The 27095-nt window shown below is 36.0% G+C and overlaps 6 protein-coding genes across 7 annotated transcripts; 4 read left to right on the forward strand and 2 right to left on the reverse strand.

Annotated features, from left to right (window-relative positions):
- Positions 1-968: 968 nt before the first annotated feature.
- On the forward strand, positions 969-3043 carry LOC103845575 (chaperone protein dnaJ 3). Its single transcript, XM_009122441.3, has 6 exons — positions 969-1229; positions 1413-1587; positions 1683-1821; positions 1918-2194; positions 2273-2471; positions 2566-3043. The coding sequence occupies exons 1-6, from the start codon at positions 1077-1079 to the stop codon at positions 2889-2891; spliced, it is 1269 nt and encodes a 422-aa protein (XP_009120689.2). The 5' UTR covers positions 969-1076; the 3' UTR covers positions 2892-3043.
- A 2860-nt stretch (positions 3044-5903) lies between these two features.
- LOC103845576 (chaperone protein dnaJ 3) lies at positions 5904-7972 on the forward strand. Its single transcript, XM_009122442.3, has 6 exons — positions 5904-6164; positions 6346-6520; positions 6605-6743; positions 6828-7104; positions 7184-7382; positions 7468-7972. Exons 1-6 carry the CDS (start codon positions 6012-6014, stop codon positions 7791-7793), a joined length of 1269 nt encoding a protein of 422 aa, XP_009120690.1. The 5' UTR covers positions 5904-6011; the 3' UTR covers positions 7794-7972.
- Positions 7973-10362: 2390 nt separating this feature from the next.
- On the forward strand, positions 10363-16801 carry LOC103845578 (ubiquitin carboxyl-terminal hydrolase 8). Of its 2 annotated transcripts, XM_009122444.3 has the most exons (14): positions 10363-10934; positions 11424-11675; positions 11927-12068; positions 12455-12514; positions 12648-12740; positions 12826-13155; positions 13257-13397; positions 13532-13702; positions 14173-14430; positions 14548-14696; positions 14945-15490; positions 15771-16044; positions 16276-16414; positions 16484-16801. In XM_009122444.3, exons 1-13 carry the CDS (start codon positions 10843-10845, stop codon positions 16393-16395), a joined length of 2628 nt encoding a protein of 875 aa, XP_009120692.1. In that variant the 5' UTR covers positions 10363-10842; the 3' UTR covers positions 16396-16414; positions 16484-16801. The 2 variants fall into 2 exon arrangements, with proteins under 2 accessions (XP_009120692.1, XP_009120691.1); XM_009122443.3 differs by having other exon boundaries at positions 10365-10934; positions 16276-16801.
- Positions 16802-16878: 77 nt separating this feature from the next.
- LOC103845579 (protein STRICTOSIDINE SYNTHASE-LIKE 3) lies at positions 16879-18936 on the forward strand. The gene is made up of 4 exons (XM_009122445.3): positions 16879-17381; positions 17548-17823; positions 18098-18265; positions 18364-18936. Exons 1-4 carry the CDS (start codon positions 17038-17040, stop codon positions 18761-18763), a joined length of 1188 nt encoding a protein of 395 aa, XP_009120693.1. The 5' UTR covers positions 16879-17037; the 3' UTR covers positions 18764-18936.
- A 159-nt stretch (positions 18937-19095) lies between these two features.
- Positions 19096-21739, reverse strand: LOC103845580 (E3 ubiquitin-protein ligase RHF2A). The gene is made up of 9 exons (XM_009122447.3): positions 21469-21739; positions 21245-21379; positions 21092-21138; positions 20788-20850; positions 20591-20699; positions 20151-20494; positions 19967-20071; positions 19539-19894; positions 19096-19429 (listed from the first exon to the last, which is right to left on the reverse strand). Exons 1-8 carry the CDS (start codon positions 21472-21474, stop codon positions 19570-19572), a joined length of 1134 nt encoding a protein of 377 aa, XP_009120695.1. The 5' UTR covers positions 21475-21739; the 3' UTR covers positions 19096-19429; positions 19539-19569.
- A 355-nt stretch (positions 21740-22094) lies between these two features.
- On the reverse strand, positions 22095-25106 carry LOC103845582 (outer envelope protein 61). The gene is made up of 11 exons (XM_009122448.3): positions 25011-25106; positions 24479-24709; positions 24358-24414; positions 24141-24269; positions 23931-24008; positions 23769-23839; positions 23639-23691; positions 23350-23503; positions 22792-23266; positions 22554-22697; positions 22095-22463 (listed from the first exon to the last, which is right to left on the reverse strand). Exons 1-11 carry the CDS (start codon positions 25104-25106, stop codon positions 22317-22319), a joined length of 1635 nt encoding a protein of 544 aa, XP_009120696.1. The 3' UTR covers positions 22095-22316.
- Between the last annotated feature and the right edge of the window lie 1989 nt (positions 25107-27095).

Raw genomic sequence — 27095 nt, forward strand, 5'->3', positions numbered from 1 at the left:
CATTTTTTTAAATTATATTTTCAGATTTTGGATAATTCTTACTATTCTTAATATTAATCAATTATCTAATCAAAATCAATTAAAATTTCATTTTTTATTTTTTTGATTTATTTATACATTTTATTTATTAAGGGTATAAACGATATTAACCACTCTAACTTTCAACGTGAAAGCTCCATTGCGAAAATTTACTTCGCAAATAATAGTATAGATTTTAGAAAATATCTTTATGCAATTTTTTTTCTTGATTAATATTTGATTATAAGTTATTGTATATCTTAATTTAAAAAATTTATAATAGAAAAATAATATTTCAAGATAACAACATAATATAAAAGAATTATCTTATTTTTTAAAAAATATATGATATTATTAAAATAAAATTTGTTTTAATTATATATATATATATTCATTAAGATAACAACACAATATATAATTTTTTTTTAGAAAATATGAAATTATTTATATAAATTCGTTTTCTAATTATAATATATATATATATATATATGTATATATTCATTTATGGTAACAATGACATAAACTGATTTAACTTTAAACGTGAGAACTCTTTTGCGAAAAATCATTTCGCAAATAATAGTATATATCTCATTTATTAATAGAGTACATTAACTTGATGTAATTATAAAATTCATATATTTTTAAAATTAGTGTAGATTAATCGTTTTTGTGACAAAAAAATATAGATTAATCGTATTTGGATTTATATTAAATAAAATAAAAATCATACCTTAATATTTTTATATCGCATTTATTAATAGAATACATGAATATTCTACTTTCTTTAATTTTCCTTTGATTATTTAGGTAATTGTAAAAATAAATTTTTCCTTTTCCCACTGGAGATGAAATGAATAAAAAAAACAAAACAAAGTCTTAAATAAAAAGAAAGATATATAAAAAGTTCTAGAGTGTTCGGCTGCCCCTACAAAGACCTGAACATAATAAGCAAACTCAATTAGTCTTCTTAGAACAACAGCAGCCACACAACAAAACTCTATTGAAAGCCTCTCCCTCCCACTTCTTTCCTTTAGGGTTTTCTCAATAACGTAGACAAGATGTTCAGAAGAGGACCTTCGAGTAAGAGCGACAACACCAAGTTCTACGAGATCCTCGGCGTCCCCAAGACCGCATCACCCGAAGATCTCAAAAAGGCTTACAAGAAAGCCGCCATCAAAAACCATCCCGACAAGGGTGGAGATCCCGAGAAGGTATGAATCCTTCGATCCCCTTCTGTGTAATTCAATAAAGTTAGCTCTTTTATAGTTTGGTTTGGATTCTCCGACCGGTAGATGTCGTGTAAGAGCGTGGATTCTTCGTAAGATGTCCGATTCGATCTGAAAGGTGCGAGCTTTAGGTCAATTGGTTGACTTTTGTTTCATGTCTCTTTTTAGTTCAAAGAGCTAGCTCAGGCTTATGAAGTTTTAAGTGATCCGGAGAAGCGTGAGATCTACGATCAGTATGGAGAGGATGCACTCAAGGAGGGAATGGGTGGTGGAGGCGGTGGGCATGACCCCTTTGATATCTTCTCGTCCTTCTTTGGTGGTGGTGGTGGTAGCCCATTTGGAGGTTAGTCTCTCTAAAAGAGTCGTTGGATTCTCCCATTTAACAATATGTTTCGCGTTTAAAATGGATGATAAAAGTTGGATGTTGTTTTTGATTAGGTGGCAGCAGCCGTGGAAGGAGGCAGAGGCGTGGTGAAGACGTTGTTCACCCTCTGAAGGTTTCACTAGAGGATCTTTATCTCGGAACAACTAAGAAGCTCTCACTTTCTAGGAATGCTTTGTGTTCCAAGTGTAACGGGTTAGTTAGTTAGTTAGTTCTACTTTCTAAGATATGCTTTAAAAGAGTTTGCTTTAAAAGAGTTTTGGACTGAGATTAGTTGCTTTGTGATGGCAGAAAGGGTTCAAAGTCTGGAGCTTCATCGACATGTAGTGGATGTCAAGGATCTGGAATGAAGGTTTCAATCAGGCAGCTTGGACCGGGAATGATTCAGCAGATGCAGCACCCTTGTCATGATTGCAAAGGTACAGGAGAGACCATCAATGACCGTGACAGGTGTCCACAATGCAAAGGGGATAAGGTTGTCTCTGAGAAGAAGGTGCTTGAAGTAGCTGTTGAAAAGGGAATGCAGCATAGTCAGAAGATCACATTCAGTGGACAAGCAGATGAAGCGGTTTGTGCTACTCACTTTGTCCTTACGTTTGGTCGTTATATTATTCGTTTTTTTTACTTTGTGCTCTTTTGAAAACAGCCGGATACAGTCACTGGAGATATAGTGTTCGTCATTCAACAGAAAGAGCACCCAAAGTTCAAGAGAAAGGGAGATGATCTCTTTGTGGAGCACACCCTCTCTCTTACAGAAGCTCTCTGTGGGTTCCAGTTTGTCTTGACCCATTTGGACAAAAGACAGCTTCTCATCAAATCCAGTCCGGGAGAGGTTGTGAAGCCAGGTACATACTTCAATCATGATCATCCCTCTCTCATTGTTACTATATCCACGAGCTTCTCTCTTTCTTACAGTGGTATGTGTTTGGTTGATGATAGATTCATACAGGGCGATAACCGATGAGGGAATGCCTATGCACCAAAGGCCGTTCATGAAGGGCAAGCTTTACATCCACTTCACGGTCGACTTCCCTGACTCGTTGAGCCCTGACCAGACAAAGGCCATTGAAGCGGTTTTGCCGAAGCCAAAGGCGGATCTGAGCGACATGGAAATAGACGAATGCGAGGAGACGACGCTGCACGAAGTGAACATTGAGGATGAGATGAGAAGGAAGGCTCAAGCTCAAAGAGAGGCTTATGATGATGACGATGATGATGAAGAAGGCCCAGGTGGTGCTCAGCGTGTGCAATGTGCCCAGCAGTGATATCAAACATGCGCACTTGTAGTGATATTCAGCACTTGCGTTTTCTTAAACTTATATGTATTATTTTTGGGTCTTTGCTATAAGACTTTTGCCCGATTCTGTTGGAAGAAACTTGTCCTAATTCAATTTCTTGTCACAATGTTGGTAACCCATTCAGCAAACGCAAACGTAAAACTTGCAAACGGCACACGCTAGCACGAAGAACACAATCAAGATTTTGAGAAAACAATGGTCTGGTAGAATAAAGAATGAGCAATCAAAATCGAATAGTGTTGCTGAGTTTGTCGTGGTAAACCATTGGCGCCACTGTTGCAATATATATACATTTCACAAAAGTTAATTGAATTATGTTCTAAATTTCTATATATACTAGATGACTAGGTGTTTTGCCCGCACATGTGGATCTAATTTTTTTTGTGAACATTTATTAGTTTATGTTTTATTAATTCAAAACCCAAAGTGATAATTTTTTATTTATATTTTTTAAAAAATTAAATAAAACATCAAATTATTTATATATAACAAATATTTTTATTTATACAAATGCTATTTTATTAATATTTAATTATAAATAATTTCATATCTTAATTTTCAATTTTTATAATAGAAAAATATTATTTTAAAATAATAATATAATATATAAGATAACAACACAATATAATAAAAATTATCTTATTATAATATATACAGAAATTATCTTTTTATATGATAATTTTTTATTTATATTTTTTAAAAAATTAAATAAAACATCAAATCTATACTATTATTTGCGGAATAAATTTTTGAAATCGAGCTCTCATGTTAAAAGTTAGAGTGATTAATATCGTTTATACTCTTAATGAATAAAATGTATAAATAAATTAAAAATAAACACAAAATTTTAATTGATTTGATTAGATAATTGATTAATATTACTAATAGTAAGAATTATCCAAAATCTAAAAATATAATTTAAAAAAGAGATAATTTTTGTATATATTGTATTGTTATCTGAAAAAGTCTTTTAGTAAAAAGCTAAAAACATAAATTAAATAACTAAATATTAATTAAATAAAATTCTTAATTATATAATTAAAAATAGAATATTGAAATCCAAAATCTAAAAAAATAATTAAAAAATAATTTATATATATATATTGTATTTTTATCTAAAAAAATATTTTAGTAAAACGTTAAAAACATAAATTATATAGTTAAATATTAATCAAATAATTTTTTTAATTATATAATTAAAAATATAATATTGAGTTATTTTAAGATTTATTTTAGTAATGAATATAGTGTACAAAGAACTTTTCAAAAATTTATGAAAATGTTTAAGTCCGCGTCGCGGGCAAAACACTTAGTTATTTATATATGACAAATATTTTTATTTATATAAATGCTTTTTTTATTAATATTTAATTATAAATAATTTCATATCTAAATTTTCAATTTTTATAATAGAAAAATATTATTTCAAGATAACAATACAATATATAAGATAACAACACAATATAATAAGAATTATCTTATTATAATATATACAGAAATTTTCTTTTTATATGATAATTTCTTATTTATATTTTTCAAAAATTAAATAAAACATCAAATTATTTATATATGACAAATTTTTTATTTATACAAATTCTTTTTTATTAATATTTAATTATAAATAATTTTATTTCTTAATTGTCAATTTTTATAATAGAAAAATATTATTTCAATATAACAATACAATATATAAGATAACAACACAATATAATAAGAATTATCTTATTATAATATATACAGAAATTATCGTTTTATTTTTAAATGTATTTTTAGATTTTGGATAATTCTTAGTTTTAATCACTTATATTATTAAAAAATCAAATTTGTTTTTATTTTTTATTAATTTATATATTTAATTTATTAAGGGTATAATTGATATTAACCACTCTAACTTTTAACGTGAGAGCTCCGTTGCAAAAATTTACTTCGTAAATAATAGTATAGATAACTGGGCACTTGTTTAGAGTGAGACTTTATACCAATATTTGTTCATTAAATGGTTTTAACATTTTGCAACACTGCAATTTTTATTGACTATAAAATGACTAATACAAATGTTAGTTTCTTAAATGTATTATTGTTGTTAAAGAGTATATTTTAATTATTTTTAAAATTTATTATATGCACAAAAAAAATTAAGTTTTGCGGTTAACACATATCACCAAACCCAATCGATTGTAAAATCATGAAAGAGGATTAGGTTTGCCGCTCTTGATTTGCTTAAAGATTAAAACGACGAATGATTAAATACTTAAGAATCATAAATGTGATGTATAATTAATTATGAGAACCAAGATGCAAATAAAAAATGAAACTTTAAATTTAGAGTTTTGAGTAGATTTGAAGTTTTATTTCTTAGAACTTTGAATTTGAAGTTTTGAAGTTTATTTTAGAATAGCAAAAAATTCTATATTTGAAGTTATAGAGTTTTTTTTTTGAGATGCTCTAAGCAAAAAAAAAAACTATATATTTTTTCTTCTTAAACAAAAGGGTGTTTCTAATTTTCCATAAATGCCCATAAGTAAGTAAGTAACCATGCAAAGTTGATAAATGTCTAACTTATATTTTAAAATATATAACATTAGTGTAAATTAATCATAGTTGGATCTATATATCTAATAACATGATATTCATCTTAATATTTCCTATCTCATATATTAATAGAATACATGAACTTGTTGATGTAATTTTCAAATTCATTTATTTTCTTTAGATTAGTGTAGATTAATCGTATTTGGATTTATATTTAATAAAATAAAACCTAACTTAACATTTCATATCAAATTTATTAATAGAGTACATGAACTTGTTGATGCAGTTTTCAAATTCATATATTTTCCTATGATTATTTAGCTAATTTTTAAAAATAAATTTCTCCTTTTCCTACTAGAGAAGAATGAATAAAAAAACAAAACAAAGTCTTTAAATAAAAGGAAAGATATAAAAGGTTCTAGAGTGTTCGGCTGTCCCTACAAAGACCTGAACACAAACTCTTCTTCGAACAACTCAGCCACACAAACAAAACTCCATCAAAAGCCTCTCCTCCCACCACTTTCCTTTAGGGTTTTCTTAAACAACGTAGACAAGATGTTCAGAAGAGGACCTCCGAGTAAGAGCGACAACACCAAGTTCTACGAGATCCTCGGCGTCCCCAAGACCGCTTCACCTGAAGATCTCAAAAAGGCTTACAAGAAAGCCGCCATCAAAAACCATCCCGACAAGGGTGGAGATCCCGAAAAGGTCTGAATCCTTCGATCCCCTTTTGTGTAATTCAATAAAGTTAGTTCTTTTATAGTTTGGTTTGGATTCTCCGACCGGTAGATGTCGTGTAAGAAGTTGAATTCTTCGTAAGATGTCCGATTCGATCTGAAAGTTGAGAGCTTTAGGTCAATTGGTTGACTTTTGTTACATGTGTATGCAGTTCAAAGAGCTAGCTCAGGCTTATGAAGTTCTAAGTGATCCAGAGAAGCGTGAGATCTACGATCAGTATGGTGAGGATGCACTCAAAGAGGGAATGGGTGGTGGAGGCGGTGGGCATGATCCGTTTGATATCTTCTCGTCCTTCTTTGGTGGTGGTGGTGGTAGCCCATTCGGTGGTTAGTCCCTTAGATTCTCTCTTTTCACAGTCTATTTTGCCTTTGAATAGATGATAAAGGTTTAATTTTGTCGTTTTTGATTAGGTGGCAGCAGCCGTGGAAGGAGGCAGAGGCGTGGTGAAGATGTGGTTCACCCTCTGAAGGTTTCGCTAGAGGATCTTTATCTCGGAACAACGAAGAAGCTCTCACTTTCTAGGAATGCTTTGTGCTCTAAGTGTAACGGGTTAGTTAGTTAGTTCTACTTTTTACTTCTGTTTAAGTGCTTTATAAGAGTTCTTCACTGACATTAGTTGCTCTATGATGGCAGAAAGGGTTCAAAGTCTGGAGCTTCATCGACATGTAGTGGATGTCAAGGATCTGGAATGAAGGTTTCAATCAGGCAGCTTGGACCGGGAATGATTCAGCAGATGCAGCACCCTTGTCATGATTGCAAAGGTACAGGAGAGACCATCAATGACCGTGACAGGTGTCCACAGTGCAAAGGAGATAAGGTTGTCTCTGAGAAGAAGGTGCTTGAAGTAGCTGTGGAAAAGGGAATGCAGCATAGTCAGAAGATCACATTCAGTGGACAAGCAGATGAAGCGGTTTGTGATTACTCATTATATCCCTAGTTTTGATCATTACATTATTCTCTGCTGACTTTCTATGTTGATTTGAAAACAGCCTGATACAGTCACTGGAGATATAGTGTTCGTCATTCAGCAGAAGGAGCACCCAAAGTTCAAGAGAAAGGGAGATGATCTCTTTGTCGAGCACACCCTCTCTCTTACAGAAGCTCTCTGTGGGTTCCAGTTTGTCTTGACTCATTTGGACAAAAGGCAGCTTCTCATCAAATCCAGTCCCGGGGAGGTTGTTAAGCCAGGTACTTGCTTAACTCATGATCATCCCTCTAATTGTTTTTTGCCTTTCTTCTCCTTACAGTGGTGTGTGTTTGGTTGATGATATAGATTCATACAGGGCGATAACCGATGAGGGAATGCCTATGCACCAGAGGCCGTTCATGAAGGGCAAGCTTTACATCCACTTCACGGTCGACTTCCCTGACTCGCTGAGCCCTGACCAGACAAAGGCCATTGAAGCGGTTTTGCCGAAGCCAAAGGCGGATCTGAGCGACATGGAAATAGACGAATGCGAGGAGACGACGCTGCACGAAGTGAACATTGAGGATGAGATGAGAAGGAAGGCTCAAGCTCAAAGAGAGGCTTATGATGATGACGATGATGATGAAGAAGGCCCAGGTGGTGCTCAGCGTGTGCAATGTGCCCAGCAGTGATATCAAACATGCGCACTTGTAGTGATGATATTCAGCATTTGCGTTTTTAAAAATTATATGTATTATTTTTTGGTCTTTGCTATAAGACTTTTGCCCGATTATGTTGGAAGAAACTTGTCCTAATTCAAATTCTTGTCACAATGTTGGTTTTGAGAAATAAACTTTTCTAGTTCTCTCCACCAACAGTTCAAGGGTACGAAATCTAGCTATAGCTTGGACATGGACTTAGTTAGGAGAATGTGTTTATGTCACATGTTGCATGACGTAGCTAAAGATGCGTTAAATCAAGACACTAGACAAGACTAGTACAAAGGTGGCTTGTACCTCGATTTTACAGAGTCGAGCCACGCCTAGAATGTTTTGGAGTTCTCTAGAGCTGTTACCGATATCTGGATCAATCGCCTTATCATTGGAGTTTGCAATGCAAGAGTGCTGTACCCATTCGATTCGATCAAGTATTCGCCTTGTCTATTTGATGACTGTCCTGTGATCGGTTCCAACATCAACACTCCTGGTTCGGAATATCACGTTTCCACATTCCTCATCGGCACATGATGCTACAAGAGTTGAATGAAACATCATATATATAATATATGTGCATCATTATTGCTAGAGATTAGCAAGTATTCCTGCTGTTAAAGAGCCGATCATAATCATGTTCTGACTCCCTTTAGTATGTTAATTAAACAAGAACAGTACTCGTACTAATGTCTATGAAGCAACTTACTAATGCTGCTATAGCTATTTAGATGCGACTCTTCCAGTTCAGAGAGCGGATCCACCAAGAAAGAGACAAGAGATTCCACGAAGGATTCTGACATTGTGTTTTATGGAGGGATTCACTCCCACTCTTTTTTTTGTTTTTGGCTTTATATATCAATTAAACGTTTTAATTAACCCCAAAGATTCTTTCATTTTGTTTTCTATACCGAGGAGAGCATTTTATAAATAGGCGTCCTAAGTTGTGTTTCAACTTTTTATCGTTAAGAAGAATGCAACCTTCGCAAATGACAAATCGTATGATAGAGAGATCCCACCTAAAAAGTTTGCATGTAGACAGATCCAAAGATAATATGAATGCGTATAAAGTTACTTTACTGATATTATATTATTATCCATTTGAGTTCTGTATGATTCAACATGCAATTCAATCAACTCTATGATGCAAAGCAGTAATTTATTTTACTACGGACAATTTTTTCAAATAACTCTTTTTAAGTTTTTGTCATAAAAATAATAAAAAAGACCTAAAAGACCTATTTTATTTTGAAATTTTTAATATTTATCTTTTATTTTTAAAATTTTGAAACTATATCTCCAAAATTCCACCTAACTCTAATTCCTTAGTAACTCTAGGATAAACATACATTTTTTTTAATAAACTTATTTTAATCATTTTTTTCATTGAGAACTATTTTTGTGACAAAAACTTAAAAATAGCTATCCTAGAAAATTTATGTTTATTTATTTCCATTTTGTTATTGAATTGTCACTTGTGAACCATTTAACTTTAAAATAGGGGTGGGTATCTTACACGATACTCGAACCTGTATCCGAACTCGACCAGAAAAACCCGAACCAAAATCCAAACTAAAATCCGAACCGAAATAGCAAAATACCCGAACGGGTATTGATTTAGGAGAGATTGAATATCTGAACCCGAATAGATATCCGAACCCAAATAGATATCCGAAAATAACCAAACTTATGTATACTTGCCTTTATATTTTTTGTTTACATCTCTTATTTTATTTAAAATATTTATATTGATGTTATACATATCTATACTATTAAAGCAGGATCCTATTGTCATAATTACCTTAGGGACATGTTTTCTTCACTAACATTGCATGTTTTATTAAGGGCAATTAAGTAATATTAATAACAAATCTATATTGGGTCATTATTTTTGGATCCAGCCCAAATCAAATCTCTCTTGGACTATTTGGGCCTATTAAAAAATCAGATTCAATTTTCACTTTTTTTTTCTTTTGGGCAATTGAGTCCAAGTTCAAATAATTTTTTTTCAACTATTCTTAATTATTATTTTTTTCTTTTCTTAATATAATTTAAGCATTCATAAAAATAATTGAATTTTTTTATTGAAAAGTATAAATCTTTATTAAAAGTATATAATTTTTTAATTAAAATATTAACCCCATAATAAAATTAATTTATCAGAGTTATACCAACTTAATTCATTAAAAAAATAAAGTTTAATTTTTTTAACATAAATAGTCATTTAAAATGAAATACGATAAATAAAAATAAAAATTTTAAGTCTTTTATAAAATAAAGCACAAATATATGAAAATATAACATTTACTAAATATTTGTCAATTGAAAAAAAAAACAAAAATAAACCCGCGCTTTGAAAGCGCGGGTCAAAATCTAGTTTTAAGATTATATAATATTCATATAATTACACTCAATTAAAATACATGTCAGATTTTTTGTTTCATGTATTAACAAATATTACATTTAAAATTTCAATACAATAGCCAAATTAATGTTTATTTATTTTGAAAAGTTATCTCCAAATTTATCAATCAATCAATCTATTAAAAAATAAAAAATCAGTTAAGTGAAATCTATACTCTTATACCGAAATACTCAAACGGGTATCTGAATGTCCACCCCTACTTTAAAACAAGAATTCTTATTTTTTTTCTTCTATGTAAGTATAAATTACGCTCTTTTTTTTCAAAACTAAAGCTGATAAAATTTGATGAAATAACGTTTTCTTACGAATCACAGAAATGGTATAAATAAATAATTCGATAATCTGCAATTTATTTTTACTGGAAAATAAAAATCTATACTATATAAATTTCCCTCCTTTCCCCTATATCATCTTCGCGAGCGACGATACTTCACAAAAAGAAAAAAAAAAGAAAAAAGAAAAAGAATCAGAGGGCCAAATCTCTCTACAAGTTTCATGCGTTTTGAGATGCTGACTGTGTGAAGAAAACATCGGTCCTCCCCTCCTCTCCATACATCTCTCTACGAATCTTTGCCTTTGCCTTCGCCAAGCCTGTGTCGAGCAACAATGAGCGTGGCATCCCCCGAGGAATCTCCCGATTCAACTCACCGGATCGATTCGCTCAACGGCGAGCAGAGCGTCTACTTCGTCCCCTTGAGGTTTCTCCTCTCCCGCCTCTCCAATCTTTCGTTGTAGTCCGTGTTCGTTGTAAATCGAATATTCCGCGAATCTGAATCGCATCCCAGTAACTGGGGGAGTTTGATTCGATTTGGTTGGATTTGAATCTCTCAGGGGGTTTCGAAATTTGATTTGATCTATAGATTTTGGGATCCATTTGGGGATGAATAGGGGATGTATATCGTAAACCTGATCCTTGTTTTTGAGCTTCATTATATGATTCAAATGTAAGCTTTAATGTTGATTGAAATGGATATTGACTGTCCTCGATTGATTCCTGTACAATACCTATGAGCCATTCTCTTGTTGCTGATTGATGATTGAGCTGACAGCAGGGAATAGAGGTCAATCACAGATCTGCAAAATACGATTCTCATTCATTTCCAGATTCATATAAGTATTCTCTAATGGTAGTGTTAGTGAAATGTTCAAACTAATCAAGGCGATGTTTGAACTTTTGTATTTTTCAGGTGGTGGAAAGATGCTCAAGAGTCAACGACTTCTGAATCGGTTGACAAAAGAGAGGTCTTGTATACAGCAACAACTGGGTCGTCTTATGGAGGCCCGATGAAGTTGATAAATAACATCTTTAACTCTGATATTTTGTTCGATCTGAGGAGAGAAGGAGATGGGTTACTGAATGGTGAAACGGGAGAAGCAAGCGTCTCAGGCAGGGACTTTGCTTTGGTATCTAGTGATATGTGGCTGCAGGCACTCAAATGGTAAGCGGTTGTGTCTTCTGTGGTTCCTTCTAGAATGACGTGAGTCAGTCTGTCACTGTCCATGTCAATTTAGTGTTGCCAGTTGAGATCCTTTACTATAAGTTGTGTTGGGATGTGTGAGAGAAAGGACAGATTATTGTTATGAATTAGTGACTATTGTATTCATGCTTGGGTTTCCTGCACACTGTATCTTTCTAAAAAAAGGAAAGGTGATGTCCTTAACTTGTTACCTATTAATTCTTTGCTCCCAGGCACCATGATAATAAAAATAACGAGAAAGGCGTAAAAAGTTTCTCGGCTGGAGGAGTTGACCGAGGTGATGTTTATCCGGTACAACTCAGGCTTTCCGTCTTGCAGGAAACCAATTCGTTGGCGGTTAAAATTTGCAAAAAGGTATTTTCAAATTCACAGCCTTTTTTATTTGCCTAATCTAGTGCCTTGGTGGTGCCACATGTTCTTGCTGCTATATCAGTGCAGTGATCGACTTTACCTAAATTGGATTGTTTTCCTGATTACTCTAGAACTGAAGTTTCATAACTGAATTTTCCTACCAGATGAGACATTGCATACCTATAGGTCTATAGAATCTATTTCCTAGCTGCTGAACTTTTGTCATCTACGGAATCTAGTTCTAAACTTGGAACTTATCTTCCAGTTAAGAATTATGCTTGAACCATACTAGAATCGACTTAGTTTCTTGATCTTCCTATCTACTGAATTTCTTCTAAGCTTCTCAGTTTTTGTTTCTGGTTCCAAATTTTATGTTTTACCTCATGCAGGACAATTCAGTTGAGTGCTTCAGAAGAGCATGCAAGATATTCAATTTGGATTCTGAGCAGGTAATGTGTTCCATGCATGATCTGTTACCTACTATGTACACGATATACGTGTCAGCTTTATGCATAATTTAGACATGCGATATTCATTTGTATTCGTGCAATTACAAAGTTACCGGTATTTTTGGTTCTGTAGCTGCGCATTTGGGATATTTCTGGGCAAACAACCTTGTTTTTCGAAAATGATGTGAACAGTTCCAAGGATTGTCAACAACAAACAGATCAAGAAGTAAGTGTGACGCCTTCCCTTTTCCTTTTTCTCCTATTTCCTTTGATGTGGCATTTCATATCCATCATTACTTTTGGCCCAACAGATGCTCCTAGAGTTGCAGATTTATGGGTTATCAGACTCCATTAAATTGAAGGAATCGAAAAAAGAAGATGGTTCCACTCAGCAAACCAACGGGATCACCAATGGCACTAATGGTGGCACAATTTTTAGATTTGGACGGAGTAATTCTTTGAGCTTTCTGGGAAAAGCTGGAGAAGCCGGAACTCTGGGGTTGACAGGCTTACAGAATCTAGGAAATACTTGTTTCATGAACAGCTCCCTTCAGTGCTTGGCTCACACACCAAAGCTTGTTGACTTTTTTCTTGGAGAGTACAGTAGAGAAATAAATCTCGAGAACCCATTAGGAATGAAAGTATGCTAATCTATGATTTTCTGTATAAATATCTGCCGTGACTGATTAATATATGTTCTTGTTTCTTGGTTAGCCTTACCAATCAAATTTTATTCTGGCAGGGTGAGATCGCATTAGCTTTTGGTGATTTGTTAAGGAGTTTGTGGGCTCCAGGTGCATCAACAGTGGCCCCAAGGACATTTAAAGCAAAACTTGCTCGATTTGCTCCTCAATTTACTGGCTTTAATCAGCATGATTCACAGGTCAGGGAATACACTTCAGTTTATAGAATCAATTAAGTGAGCCTTCCTGATGTTTATTCGTGTCTCTCAGCATTAAAGACCGCATACGGGAATGTCCCATTCATGTGTTTCAATTTTATTTTATTTGGTAGCAGGAACTTTTAGCTTTCTTGCTGGATGGACTCCACGAAGACTTAAACCGTGTAAAGAACAAGCCTTATGTGGAAGCAAAAGATGGAGATGGCCGTCCAGACGAAGAAGTGGCGGATGAATATTGGCGAAATCATGTGGCTCGCAATGATTCAATAATTGTTGATGTGTGCCAAGTAAATATCTCAGGTTCCTAAATTGTGTATATACATCTGCTGACAATCACGCTAAGGATTGGGTTTGACTGCACATTAGGAAACTCTAGTTAGTTTGATTTCAGCTTGAAAAATGTTGGATGGCTTAAGCTGGATAGTATTTTTAGGTTTTAGGTATCATTTAATCTAAGCTGCATATGTTTGAAACTTCTTCCATCAGATTGGTCAGTGCAATTTTATCTTCTTGATTGGAAAAATATTTACCCTTTTGATAAGTTTGTCTAGTAATTAAAGTGTCCTCGGTACGCAATTGTGTTAAGAATTGCTTTGTGTATGATATAATGCTCTTTGCAGTTTGCACTAAACTATCTGACTATGTCATGAACTTTTAGCATCCTGGATATCCCCATCTTTGATTCAGTTCACTCGTTAAGAAAATATCCTGACATTGATCGATCACTAAGACAATTATATGCATTTTCTGGTTGTAGGGCCAGTACAAGTCAACATTAGTTTGTCCTATTTGCAAAAAGGTTTCTGTTATGTTTGATCCGTTCATGTACCTATCGCTGCCTTTGCCATGCACATCTATGCGAACAATGGATTTAACAGTCATGAGTGCCGATGGGGGTAGTCTGCCCGTCTCATTGACTGTGAACGTTCCTAAGTTCGGAAAATTTGAAGATCTTCAGAAGGCTCTTGTTATTGCTTGCTCTTTACCAGATGATGAGACTTTACTGGTTACTGAGGTATATTTCTATATCATATGTTGTATTTCATGCTTTGATTCTCATTTTGGTGCTTAGGCAGAGCATTTGTTAATACGTACAATATAAATTCTCTTCTTTTGGTATTTACTTGTTTAGGTATACAACAATCGGATTCTTCGCTTCCTGGATGAGCCTACTGATTCATTAACCTTGATCAGAGATGGTGACAAACTTGTCGTGTATCGGTTAAAGAAAGATGCAGACAATTCTCCTTTGATTGTATTTATGCATCAGAAGCTGGAAGAGTAAGTTTGCCTAGTATTTAAATGTTACTTAAGGTTCTTATCAATGCAAATTGCGCCCAGCCTGGCTTTCTTTGACCAGTGTTTTTAGACATTATCTGTTTGTTTATGTTGGCAACAACATGATTTAAACTTCATTAGCCTTTATATAATGCATCTCTGACATGATATTGTTCAACTAATAACTGATACTGTAGTCTCATATTTATGTCTTGGGGTACAAAATATGTAACCGTTTCAATGTTTTTCAGGCAGGTTATCCTTGGCAAATCAAGCCCAACTTGGAAGGCATTTGGAATCCCCTTGGTCTCGAGGCTTTCTGATGTTGAGAATGGATTTGATGTTGAAAAAATGTACCTGAAGTTGCTTAGTTCATTTAAAATGCCTACTGAACTCTTCACAGAGAATCTTGAAAATCCTATTAAAGAAGAAGCCATAGATAAAGAAGTTACCGATGGTACTACTTCAGTTGAGGATACAAATTCCACTAATGTGAAGGAGACTGCTGAGTCTCTTCCAGATCCAGACCCTGTGTTGAGGCTTTACCTAACCGACGACAGAGGAAGCTCAATAGAATCTGAAATACTGAAAGAAAAGCCTGTAAATAATAAATCCAAGCGGTTGAATGTGCTCGCACGCTGGCCAGTAAAAGAGCTGGACGTTTATGATACTTGTCTTCTGAGCTCCTTACCTGAGGTTTCCAAATTTGGAACTAAGAGACCCCAGGAAACCGTTTCGCTTTACAAGTGCCTTGAAGCATTCTTGAAGGAAGAGCCTCTTGGTCCTGACGACATGTGGTGAGTTGAGAATCAAAATTAGTTCTCGTATCTATCTCAAACTTTTGATGCGTTAAATCTTATGAAAATAGTGCACCTAGTTCAGTTGATTTCGTTTTTTTTTTTTTTTCTTTCAGATTCCCAGGTATATGTGACTTGTTTTATTGTCTTTGCGTCTAGCATTGAAATTTTCATTACCTTCACTTTTGCTAATCCCTTTGTGCGCATGGCTTGCTCTTTTACTAGTTCTCCAAGTTACTTTGATCTTTGGTAGCTGACGTGAGTGAAAAATCGTTTTTAGGTATTGTCCTGGATGCAAGGAACACCGGCAAGCCATAAAGAAGTTGGATCTCTGGAGGTTGCCAGAGATACTGGTTATTCATCTGAAGAGGTTTTCTTATAGCCGGTTTATGAAGAACAAGCTGGAGGCCTATGTGGACTTCCCGATAGATGGTCTTGATCTATCAAGCTACATCTCCTACACAAATGGTCAGACGACTTATCGCTACATGTTATATGCAATCAGCAATCACTATGGGAGCATGGGAGGTGGTCATTACACTGCATATGTCCACGTAAGTGATAAGAGACATCTATATATTTCTCTTGTATGTTTTTTCAAACGTTTCATCTATTTTAAGCATGTGTGTTGTAAAATAATGGTACGCTAGTAGAGTAGGATATCAGTAAACTGAAAGTTAAATTAGACTGGATGAGTTATGTTACTGGACATATCCGTGTAGTGGGTTAAGTCCATAGGAGTTATAAATCTCTATCTCATTTGTCTTCTTCTTCTTCGTTTGCAGCATGGAGGTGATAGATGGTACGACTTTGATGATAGCCAGGTGAACAAGATAAGCCAAGAAAAGATCAAGACCTCGGCTGCTTACGTTCTGTTCTATAAACGTTTAGTTGAAGACAAATGAAGGAGAAGCTGAGAAAGAGGTAACCGTGCAGTTTTGACAGTGTTAGGGAAGGTTATTTTACAAACATGATTGGGTTGATTCTCATCAGTACAAGAAGAACAAGATCAAAGCAGCTGTGTTTGATGCTTGTTAGAGAGTGAGGAGAGTAGGGAAGAAGAAGAAGAAGAGCAAAAGCCGGAGAGAACATGTTGCGGGGGGGGGATTCATTTTATTTTTACGAAAGTTGTTTGGTGTCTGATTATTTCATTTAAAAAAACCATATTCAATTACTAGAGTAGAAGGCATAGAGAAATGCCTTTGAGCAAAAACCCTTTGTGGGATATATGTTCTGATCGTTGTGTTTAGTTTGTGTCGGTTGGTTCTTGAGACCAAGAAAGTTATTAAAAACAAGTCGACTTTTGAATAACTGATTCTTTTCTTTTTTTTTTCCGAATAATAACGACAATTCTATTTTATACCTAACAAACTTTAAAGATGTGTAGCTATCTGTAACGAGCGAAGTTGAGAGAGAGAGAGAGAGAGAGGAAGAGCTCGTTTGGCGTTGCTCAACCACTCGATGGATCCACACCTACCACTCTTCTTCTTCTTCTCCCCCTTTTAAACCCTAAAGATCTTCTCTCTACATCACCCACAGGCTCCATCATGGCCTTGTTCTTCTCTCCTCTAACCTCCGCTCTTCTCTTCCTCACCCTCTCCCTCGCCCTCTACTGCTCCATCGACCCCTTCCACCACTGCGCCATCTCCGACTTCCCAAACTTCGTAGCTCACGAGGTTGTCTCTCCACGTCCCGATCAAGTTCCGTGGGAGAGAGACTCACAGAACTCTCTCCAGGGGTCCAAGATTCTGTTCCAGGACCAAGTCCAGGGTCCCGAGAGCGTCGCCTTTGATCCTCTAGGACGCGGTCCCTACACCGGTGTTGCTGACGGTAGGGTTTTGTTCTGGAATGGCGAGAACTGGACTAACTTCGCTTACACGTCAAGCAATCGGTGAGTGGACTCTCTATGTAGAAAGTTCCGGACCTTTAGCTTCATAATCTCTCCTATAATCAAATTTTTAGATATTACGACTTAAAAATAATATGCCGTACCACATTAGTATGTTTCAACTATTTAGTTAACTTGTTTTTTGTTTTTGGTTGGTAACAACTTGTAGAACGGAGATTTGTGATCCGAAGCCTTCTGCTCTGAGTTACTTGAGGAATGAGCATATATGTGGGCGCCCTCTGGGTCTCCGTTTCGATAAGAGAACCGGAGATTTGTACATCGCCGACGCTTATATGGGACTGTTGAAAGTAGGTCCTGAAGGTGGCTTAGCGATGCCGCTTGTTACTGAGGCTGAAGGTGTGCCGTTGGGGTTTACTAACGACCTTGACATTGATGATGATGGCACTGTTTACTTTACTGATAGCAGCGTCAGTTACCAGAGAAGGTCTGCTTCTCTTCATTCCTTTTTAACGATTCTTATTTTGATTAAGAAATGTGGTAGCTGAGAGTGCTTAATTTGAATTTGAGCTAGTTTCAGTGTTTCTTGCTTAAATCTTATATCCTGGAAGTAAGTGGTTTTGTTTAAGTGAATGTGTGGATGATGCTGGTTGTTTATGTGTGGTGTGTATCTTGACAAGTTCTGACTAGTAAAGCTCATCATCATTCATGGATGTATACTAAGTCTGGTTCTGATTTTGTTTAATTGTGATATTTTTCAGGAACTTTTTGCAGCTCGTCTTCTCTGGAGACAACACTGGGAGAGTTCTTAAGTATGATCCAATAGCTAAGAAAGCTGTTGTTCTAGTCTCAAATGTTCAGTTTCCGAACGGTGTGTCTATCAGCAAAGACGGCTCTTTCTTTGTTTTCTGCGAGGGTGATATTGGAAGGTGCGTAGTAGTTGTAGTGAATCTGCTGTTGTGACCAATCTCTGGCCGTTACAACTAAATGATCTTTTTGTTTTGTTTTGTTTTGTTTGGGGATGCAGCCTGCGAAGATACTGGTTAAAAGGAGAGAAAGCTGGAACATCAGATGTGTTTGCCATGTTACCAGGGCATCCTGACAACGTAAGGATAAACAAAGACGGTGAATTTTGGGTGGCGCTTCACTGCAGGCGCAACTACTACTCTTACATAATGGCAAGAAACCCTAAGCTAAGGATGTTCATACTGAGACTCCCAATCACTGCAAGAATACACTACATGTTCCAAATCGGGATGAAGCCGCACGGATTGGTGGTGAAGTATAGCCCTGAAGGGAAGCTTGTGAAGGTGTTGGAAGATAGTGAAGGGAAAGTTGTGAGATCAGTGAGTGAAGTAGAAGAAAAAGATGGGAAGCTTTGGTTGGGGAGTGTGTTGATGAATTTTGTTGCCGTCTATGATCTTTGATTCCCTTAGAACAGTTTCACTGGGGTGTCTAAGTTTAGCACATCCACAGAACAAGAGTTAGGCTTGTACGTCTGAAGAAGTATAAAGGCAAGTAGACACATATGTTAAGTCGCGAAAAAATCAAACCTATAATCTCTATTGTGCTAAATCAAAACAAACTATTAAGAACAAAACATAGAAATAATGAAACTTCACACCGAACACTTTAGTTATAGAGTGAAATGCACCTTTCATAAGAACAACCATTACCAATTCCACAGTTTGCTTTTCATTCTAACACCAACACAATTTAGATCAAATATATTCGGTCTACTTGGCCAAGTTCTTGAAGATAATACATAGGTAACAATCATAACAATAGCAATTAAGAACTGATCCAGAACAGTAATGTGAACGACACTGTCAATTTACAACACACTGACCAACGAACAATTGTCTTTACTGTTTCTTTATAGTTTTAGTTTTGACATAATAGCACAACACATAAGAAAGCGTATCATCTCTGAAACAAGCCTCCTTTTGGTCATATAACCTTTTCTTATTTTTCTTTTTTTTAAGAATCAGAAACTCTTCTTATGCTCACACACTTTCGAACTTCCGACTCGGTATTATATTATATATATATATATATAGCAGAATTGCACGACGGAAATCATCTTCCAATCTCTGCAAAGAAAAGAAACAAACAACGAAACAAGATCTTAGAATGTTGAGGAACAACCACTTGATAAACCAAGCTGAATCAGTTAATCAAAGAGGGGAGATCAAAACATACCTTTGCCAACAAGACGCTGGCACTTGTTTTATTAGCTAGAACTAGAACCAGCCGCACATGTTTCTTTCACACCTCTTTCATTCGAAGAATGTTCATCACCCGCTTCTGATCTATTACGCTCATTGTTTGATTCAGCAGGAGTGTGATTTTCTGTGCCACTTGATGATGGTACAGATGCAGTGTCAGGTCTACTACTGTTTTCTCTCGTTTCTAGACGTTCCATCATGCGGGACACAGTGGCGATTCCAGCACTGACCTCTCTTTTAACCTCAGAGCCAAGTTCTGCCATGGACGTGTTGCGAGAGAAAAATCTATCTTTCCAGTTCCTCGTGTTCTTTGTTATCGATTCCTTGTATCTACATTTTGTATCAGGAATCACTTAAGAATTAAGACTACAAACCAAAGCTAGCCAGATGGAGATGTGATACCTCGTCGAGACAGAGGTTAGACGAGACTTCAAAGATTCTGAAAATGATTGGAGTTCGGATGGTCCAGCTCTATCTTGGTCACTTGGAGAAGATTGATTAGGAGACCTGTGTATGCTAAAACTATCAGCTGCATGTAATTAAACAGTAATAAGAGACAATAAAAGGCGAGAATTCAGGTACAGACCTGGTGTTTGAATCAGATGCCGAAGGAGAACCCTGGTGATGATGAGAAGAAGCTGGTGGTGGCTGCATGTTTGAGTGAAGAGAACCCACCCCTATAGTAGCATTGTGAGGAAGGTCAGTCTCATCTCTCTGAGATGGAGAGGAAAGCATGGGAGGAGGAGAAGGCGGAGCGTTAGGAGGAGGAGAGAAGACCATGAACTGTGGATGACCACCTTGAGTTGATGACCTGCTGCTTCTGTGGCCTTCCCTTCTTGTCCCATGTCTTGCACGGCCCATAGCAGCAGCAGCAGCCAAGTGCTGAATGATGCGTTCTTCAAGCTCTGCATTATCCACCCCCGCTGGGAGCTGCATTCAAGGAGGTTATGGATCTCTGTTCAGATAATTCACTTTGCAAAGAGATGTAATCAAACTCAAAATTATAAGAAAAAGAGTGACGCATACATGTTGTAATTCAAAATCGCCGAGAGTAGGATGACGAAAAATGGTGGCGTTTCTAGATGGATTGAAGCGGAGATTCCTCTCCTGTACAACACCCTCGAGCAATTCCTGACTGGTGAAACAGAGAAAGATAAATGAAACCTCCATCAAATAAAAAATAAAATAAAAGTATAACAAGGAGAAAAAAAAACAAAACTAACCCAGTGGGGTCTTTGAGACTAATAGATTGCCAACACATAGGGCACTGTGAACTCCTTTGACACCTGAAATATACAAATGCCACAGGGATCTGATTAGCTAAGACAAACACAAATTCTAGAGAGCTCCTCTTCTCCCTAAACCAAGCCAAAACACTCCATGTTTTGTTCTTTATGGAAAAGGACAGTATGAAAACACAAGGGAACGTGACAAAAAGCACACACATCCCATTTTTGTATACCTTTTGTCCAAGATGATCTAGAAACGAAAGAGCTAAAAAAAAAACAATGAAAGAGAGATTATTACCACTCAAGGATGCATTGAAGATGAAACTCATGCTTGCAACTAGTCAGCTGCAAGAGAGAAGATAGATGGAATAATAATAAAAAAACAGCAAACCCCAAATTACAAAACAAAACAAAAAAAACAAAAAACAAAAAAGGTATAATCTTTACATACAGTAGAAGGATCGCTGTCGCAGAAGGGTTCGAGACAGATGCTACAAGCATCATCACAAGCCTCTTGTATTCCCCCTTCCACGAACGCTGCTGCCGATATCAGATTCCCTTCAGACGACGTCGTATCTCCAACTCCCTAGAAAATAAAATTGAACAATACGATTAAAAAAAAAAGGATTCGATTTGATTTCATCCTCGGGCACAATTGAAATTCAAAACCCTAACCTCCATTGAAATCGCGATTCGGATAGGACGATCGAAGAAATCAATCTAGGGTTGGGAGAGAAAACGAAACCCTGGACTCATGATAAGATAAAAGACTCTTCCTTTTCCTCTTCGCGTCGTCTCTCTGTTGTTGACACACACGATCGAAGAAATCTAGGGTTCCTTTTTTTCTATTTCTTTTTTTTTTTTTAATTCAACTCACATTAAATTAAATAAATAAATAAACAATGACTGGGTCTTATTAGATTAAAACACGTGTTGATTCTTAGTTTTCTCCGTGTACTTTTCAGTTTTCACACTACTGTACATTTTCTCGCTCGAGTGGACCAGCTTTTGCTTCAACACCAAGTTGGATGTACGGTAAAGACATTAGTTTCATTGGTCTCATAAAGCTCCATATTCTCCATGAGGCCTCAAAATTGCTGCATCTAAAACCACACACTCCTCCTCCTCCTTACTTTATAAAGGACTTATTTTTTAGTCTTCAACAGCCATGGTCTACATTTAATTGTTCTCTGATAAAGTGTTGTTGTTTCTAGTTGTTGTCTTTCCAGGACGATACTTAATGTAGTAGTAGCAAACTAGCAATAGTGTTGAATAATTGTATGGTTTAAAAGATAAACTAATATCTAAATCAAGATTCTTTTTAACATTATTATAAAATTAAAAACACTATAGATGATGGAAAGAAATCTAGACAAAAGATATGGGTTACAAAGCCTGCAGAGAGCAGAGAAACAAAAAACGTTGGGAGTCGATGTTACAGTTTTACAAACTACCAACCCAAACCAAAGACTGGTCTTAGTGTAAGGGTTCAAGTCTTCAAGAGACCTCTTTGTTGTTTCATTTTACCTTCCAATGTAGCCCAGACGATGAAGGATTATAGCTAAAACGAGCATGCATATTGCAAAGATCAACCCTCCTTTCCCTAGCAACCACTTCTTTGCTTTCTTCGCTTTCTCTATCCCCGTTTGTGCCCTATCCGCCCATCTCATCTGCACAAACAACAATACGAAATGAGAGACATGTAACTTTATATTAAAAGATTATTCTGCTTTCACATCCTCTTTTCAGTTTCCTTTTACCATTTTCTCCAGAGCTTCAGGAGAAAGAGAAGCCATGGCTTCTTGAGCTTTTGCAGCATCTTCTTGAGAAAGCTTCATCCCCAACTGTTCGCTCATGCTAGCCATCATCTCCGGATTCATATTCTTTATCATAGACGTGAACATCTACCAAAAACACATTACAATATATGAACATCTTCTACAATCACATTTATGTTTCCTAAATAGTTAAAATATATTTTAAAAAACAAAACAAAACCTGTCGCATGGCTGGATCTTTCATTTGGTTCCTCATCTGTTCCTGCAAGTCAGCAGGTGGAGCAGAAGGCATGCTTCTTGGAGCCACGAAGGAACTAGACTCGCCTACAACACTACTAACCCGTGGTGGTTCAGATCCTTCCCCATCGCTGTACGATGTTGAAGCTGAAGCGTTTGGTTTTAAAGACGATGCCATGTTAAACATCCTCTCACGCTCCTCTGGTGACATCTTACTCATCATATCAGACGCCATTTTAAGCATGTCTGGTGTTGGTGCAAACCCGTTTTCTCCAGGGCTGTCTCCTTTGAACGACGAGGAGGCTGTCTGGACCATTTTCTGAATCTCTTCGGGTGACATCTTGCCTATCATGCTGGAAGCGGTTTTGAACATGTCTGGTGACATGTCTCCAGCTTTGCCTCCGCTCAAAGCAGCGAGTGTGTCGGGATCAGTTTTTGAAATGAAGTTCTGGAACGTTCTGCAGGGCAAAAGAAGTGAATGATTAGGAGACAGAGAAGAACAAAGACATATCTATACAGTAGTTTGGAGACGGTGTTGAACCTGATTGCTTCAGGGTCGTCTTTGAGAGCCTGCAAGCCATCAAGATCCGTCTTTAGACCACCACCGTTGCTTTCTCGTTGTGTCTCATTAATAGGTTTATTACTTTCTCCAGAAGTAACAGTGTTTTGTTCAGTTATCTCTTCAATCACCACACCTAGTAACCAAACAAAGTAACAATATTCAGTTGTTTTAATAGATGAAGCAGAACATCGATGCAGCTAAGAACCGTTTCGCGTGAGAAAAATACGCTAAATTATTTTGAAAATTTAATAAGAGATAAAGATTATACCTCTTGCTGATGCCTTGCCAGGTCCCTCAACCGCCAATTTTTCCTTAACATCTCTGCATAAATTAAAACATATTTATTTTCAAAATGTCGATATCCCAACTTCAGAATTAACTATAAAAAAAATCCATACCTTAGAACATCGGCAATGGTCTCATCTTCAGGGGAAACTTCATGGGCCTTGCTTAGATCGGATACGGCATCCTTATAGTTTTATAAAAGTCAATGAGCAAACATATACATACTTACAAGGAATCTCAAGAAACTTCCATAAGAACGAAACAGAAGAGCTCACTTGAAACAGACCAAGATCTCTGTAAGCTTGACCCCTTCTGTATAGTGCTTTGACATTTGTTGCGTCATATGCCAAAACCTGCATTAATAGTTAATAATGTAAGTTCATCAGAAGAACACCGAGACAGGATGACATTATCTGTTACATCTACCAAAAACGAAGCTAATAGATTGTTAGAAAATCAAGAACATAAACAAAGGTGCAGCATACCTCGGAACCTTCCTTGATGCACTCTTGATGCTGATTGGTCCTCAAATAACATGACATGAGATTGAGGGAACAAGCCAACAAAAGCGCTCCACCTTTAGAAGACGGAATGTCCTTCAGATTATTCTTCGCCTGTTATATGGTGTAAAGATATAAAGACTCTTTTTTTGATAAACAAAGAAAGTCAAGTAGCATGACAAAAGATATGAAGTAGTCTTACACGCAAATATTTCTCTGCAGCACCGCTGAAATTTCCTCTGCTATGAAGCTCATTCCCCTGCCGAATACATACAAATTAGCAACCGTTTCAGGATCAAATAATAGAAACTCAAAAGTAGTACCTGTTTTTTCAGCATCTGAGCTGCGTTGATTTGATAAGTGAAGTGAGCATCAGCTTGGGCACGCATAGCTGCAATCTCCTCAGGGGAAGCGTTTGCCATCTTCTCTCCAATCTGAGCCATATCCTCAGGCCGAGTATGCTTGAGCTGTTCAGCAGCTTGTTTCAAATCTTCAGGCCTCATGTTCTGCATACTCTCAGTCGCCATCTTCATCAAATCCGGATTCGACATCATCTGTAATTATTTACAATTGACCAAAAAACTACTCATCATACCAAAAAAAAAAAAACAGAGTAAAAATCACATACTAACATCGTTATAAAAAATTAAACTATATTTTTTTTTTGTTTCTAGTTCTGTCTTTGTTTTGTTTCTGAACACATACAAAGTACACTTATGCCTGTCCTAACAAAAAAAAGTACAAACTTAACTTTATGTCCTAATAATATATATTGCACAGATTAGGACATTGCATTCGACAAGTAAGCTTTGAATTAAGCATCACAATCACAATCACATCACGATCAAAGAAGACCTGTTGTTGGATTCTGGCGAAATCGGCTGGAGTCATACGGCTCATCTGATCTTGAGCGAGACGAATCATCTCAGGATCCATCATCCCGTTAAACATCTTCCTTCTTCTTCTTCTTCGATGGGGTTGTCTGGGATCAGATCGGTTAAACTTTGAAATTGAGAGAGAATTGGGTTCTATTCTATAATAAGTTGTACAATTGCAAATCCACCACAACCACCTCTTCAATTGACCGACCGGAATATGCCTGGAGCTGCTTAATTACTTATTTGCCCTTCCCCTTTAACGAGGTAATGACGTGTCGTGGTATTTTAATTAATCAGTTAGTTGGAATATTAATTAGGGTCCAATAAGTATGGAATCCATGTGGCCATCATGTCCTTGTCCATGTTGGAACAACGAAACGACGTGAAGCAAGAAACCCAATCTCTCATGTTTTTGTTTTCATTAACATAAAACTTGTAAACCTCATTTTCCTTTCGTAGTTGCTTTTTGTCCATGTTCGTAATTGCACTGGGGGCTAGTCGGTCGGTAAAACTCCATCTAACGAGTTACCAAAAAAATCAATTCGAAAAATATATAGAACCTAGTTTTAAATATAATTTTTTTTTACAGCGAAAAAAGAAAAAAATTATAGATAATTTAATATAGCTAATTTTAATACAAGTTTTTAGACATAATTATATAACTTTTTATAGATAATTTTAAACAGTCTCTTCTTGATTTGTCGAACATTTACATTATAGTTTGTTTGATATGAAAAAATTTCCAAATGTATGTGTTTGTTTTGGGTTTGAATAATGGTTTTAGACTTCATAGCTAAATGTAATTATTTGGTAATAGATAATTACACAAAATTTGTCAATAATGAGTAGAAAATAATCAACCGTTTGTCAACTTTAGTAGAAAAAAAACTTTACGCAGTCAATGCTGAAATTACGCGGATCACGGATCAGTGCAGTCAACGCCTTCTTTTTTTGCTGCCGTCCACACAAAAAAAAACATGTTTTTTTTTGTTGATGTTTCCGTTGGGTTCTACTATAAACCCAGCCCAAATACACAAATACAAACTATATTAACATAATTCAGCCCAAAAAAGCCTGGTGTTACAAGAGACTGTTTAGTTAAAGTCCAAGTAGGCCCAGTTCGTGGAAACCCGAGTGATCGAGTCACAGTCAAGGATAAAGATGATCGAGCTCGAAACGATGGCAGTGCCAGATCCAGCAATCTTTGAATATCACTCCGGGTCATCATAGTCACAGTGATGCTAATAAGCCATGCTTTACCATTTATACTACTAATTTTTCAATATTTACAGTCAGTAAACAGTGATGATTTTATAGCAATATATAAGAGGGCGAAAAAAAAGAGTTGGGGGATGGTGGAAGGAAACAGAAGGCTTTGATTGTTGTCGGGACGTGGAGGATCTCACGTGGCATGCCACTTGTCATCAGAACCTTTCTTTATTACACCATCACAACTTGTACGGTTGCCGTTCTGATTAGGATGCATCACCATCAGTTCTCATCACCACCTTTCCAATAAGGGAAAACGCACTCTTTCGTTTTTATTGAGATCATATCAAATTTCATTATATTGAGATCATGTATATTCATTCTTTAGGTTTTTTAGCAACATGTCGTTTTTGTATATATACTTGATTGACATACATGGATCATGGTAAAGGGTTGAGATAGAATAATAGACCAAACGTTTCCATAGGATCATCTCCTAAGTAATAGGATTACTGATCATTTCTATGAACTGATCTCATGCTAAGAACTAACAACGCGTACAACCTTTACTATTGGAATATGAAGATTCCAGTCGTAATCAATCGCGTATAGCTTTTGTTTAATACGATTTATACCTGTGTACTATCTCTCTGTTCGTTTAAGTTGTACGTATGTTCTTTTATGTCGAGATTAAATAAGATGATGGTTACAGTAATTAACAACCAAAAGAGTCTTATAAAACAAGAATCAAATAATTGAACCTCAGCAGGAAAATATTTATGAGTAATTGGAGAATTCGATTCTATTCAGGGTAGATACAGAGCTGAGATGAGTGTGTGTGTGGCCGTCTTGT

This window comes from Brassica rapa, chromosome A10 (genome assembly GCF_000309985.2).
Source record: "Brassica rapa cultivar Chiifu-401-42 chromosome A10, CAAS_Brap_v3.01, whole genome shotgun sequence".
NCBI classification, from domain to species: Eukaryota; Viridiplantae; Streptophyta; class Magnoliopsida; order Brassicales; family Brassicaceae; genus Brassica; species Brassica rapa.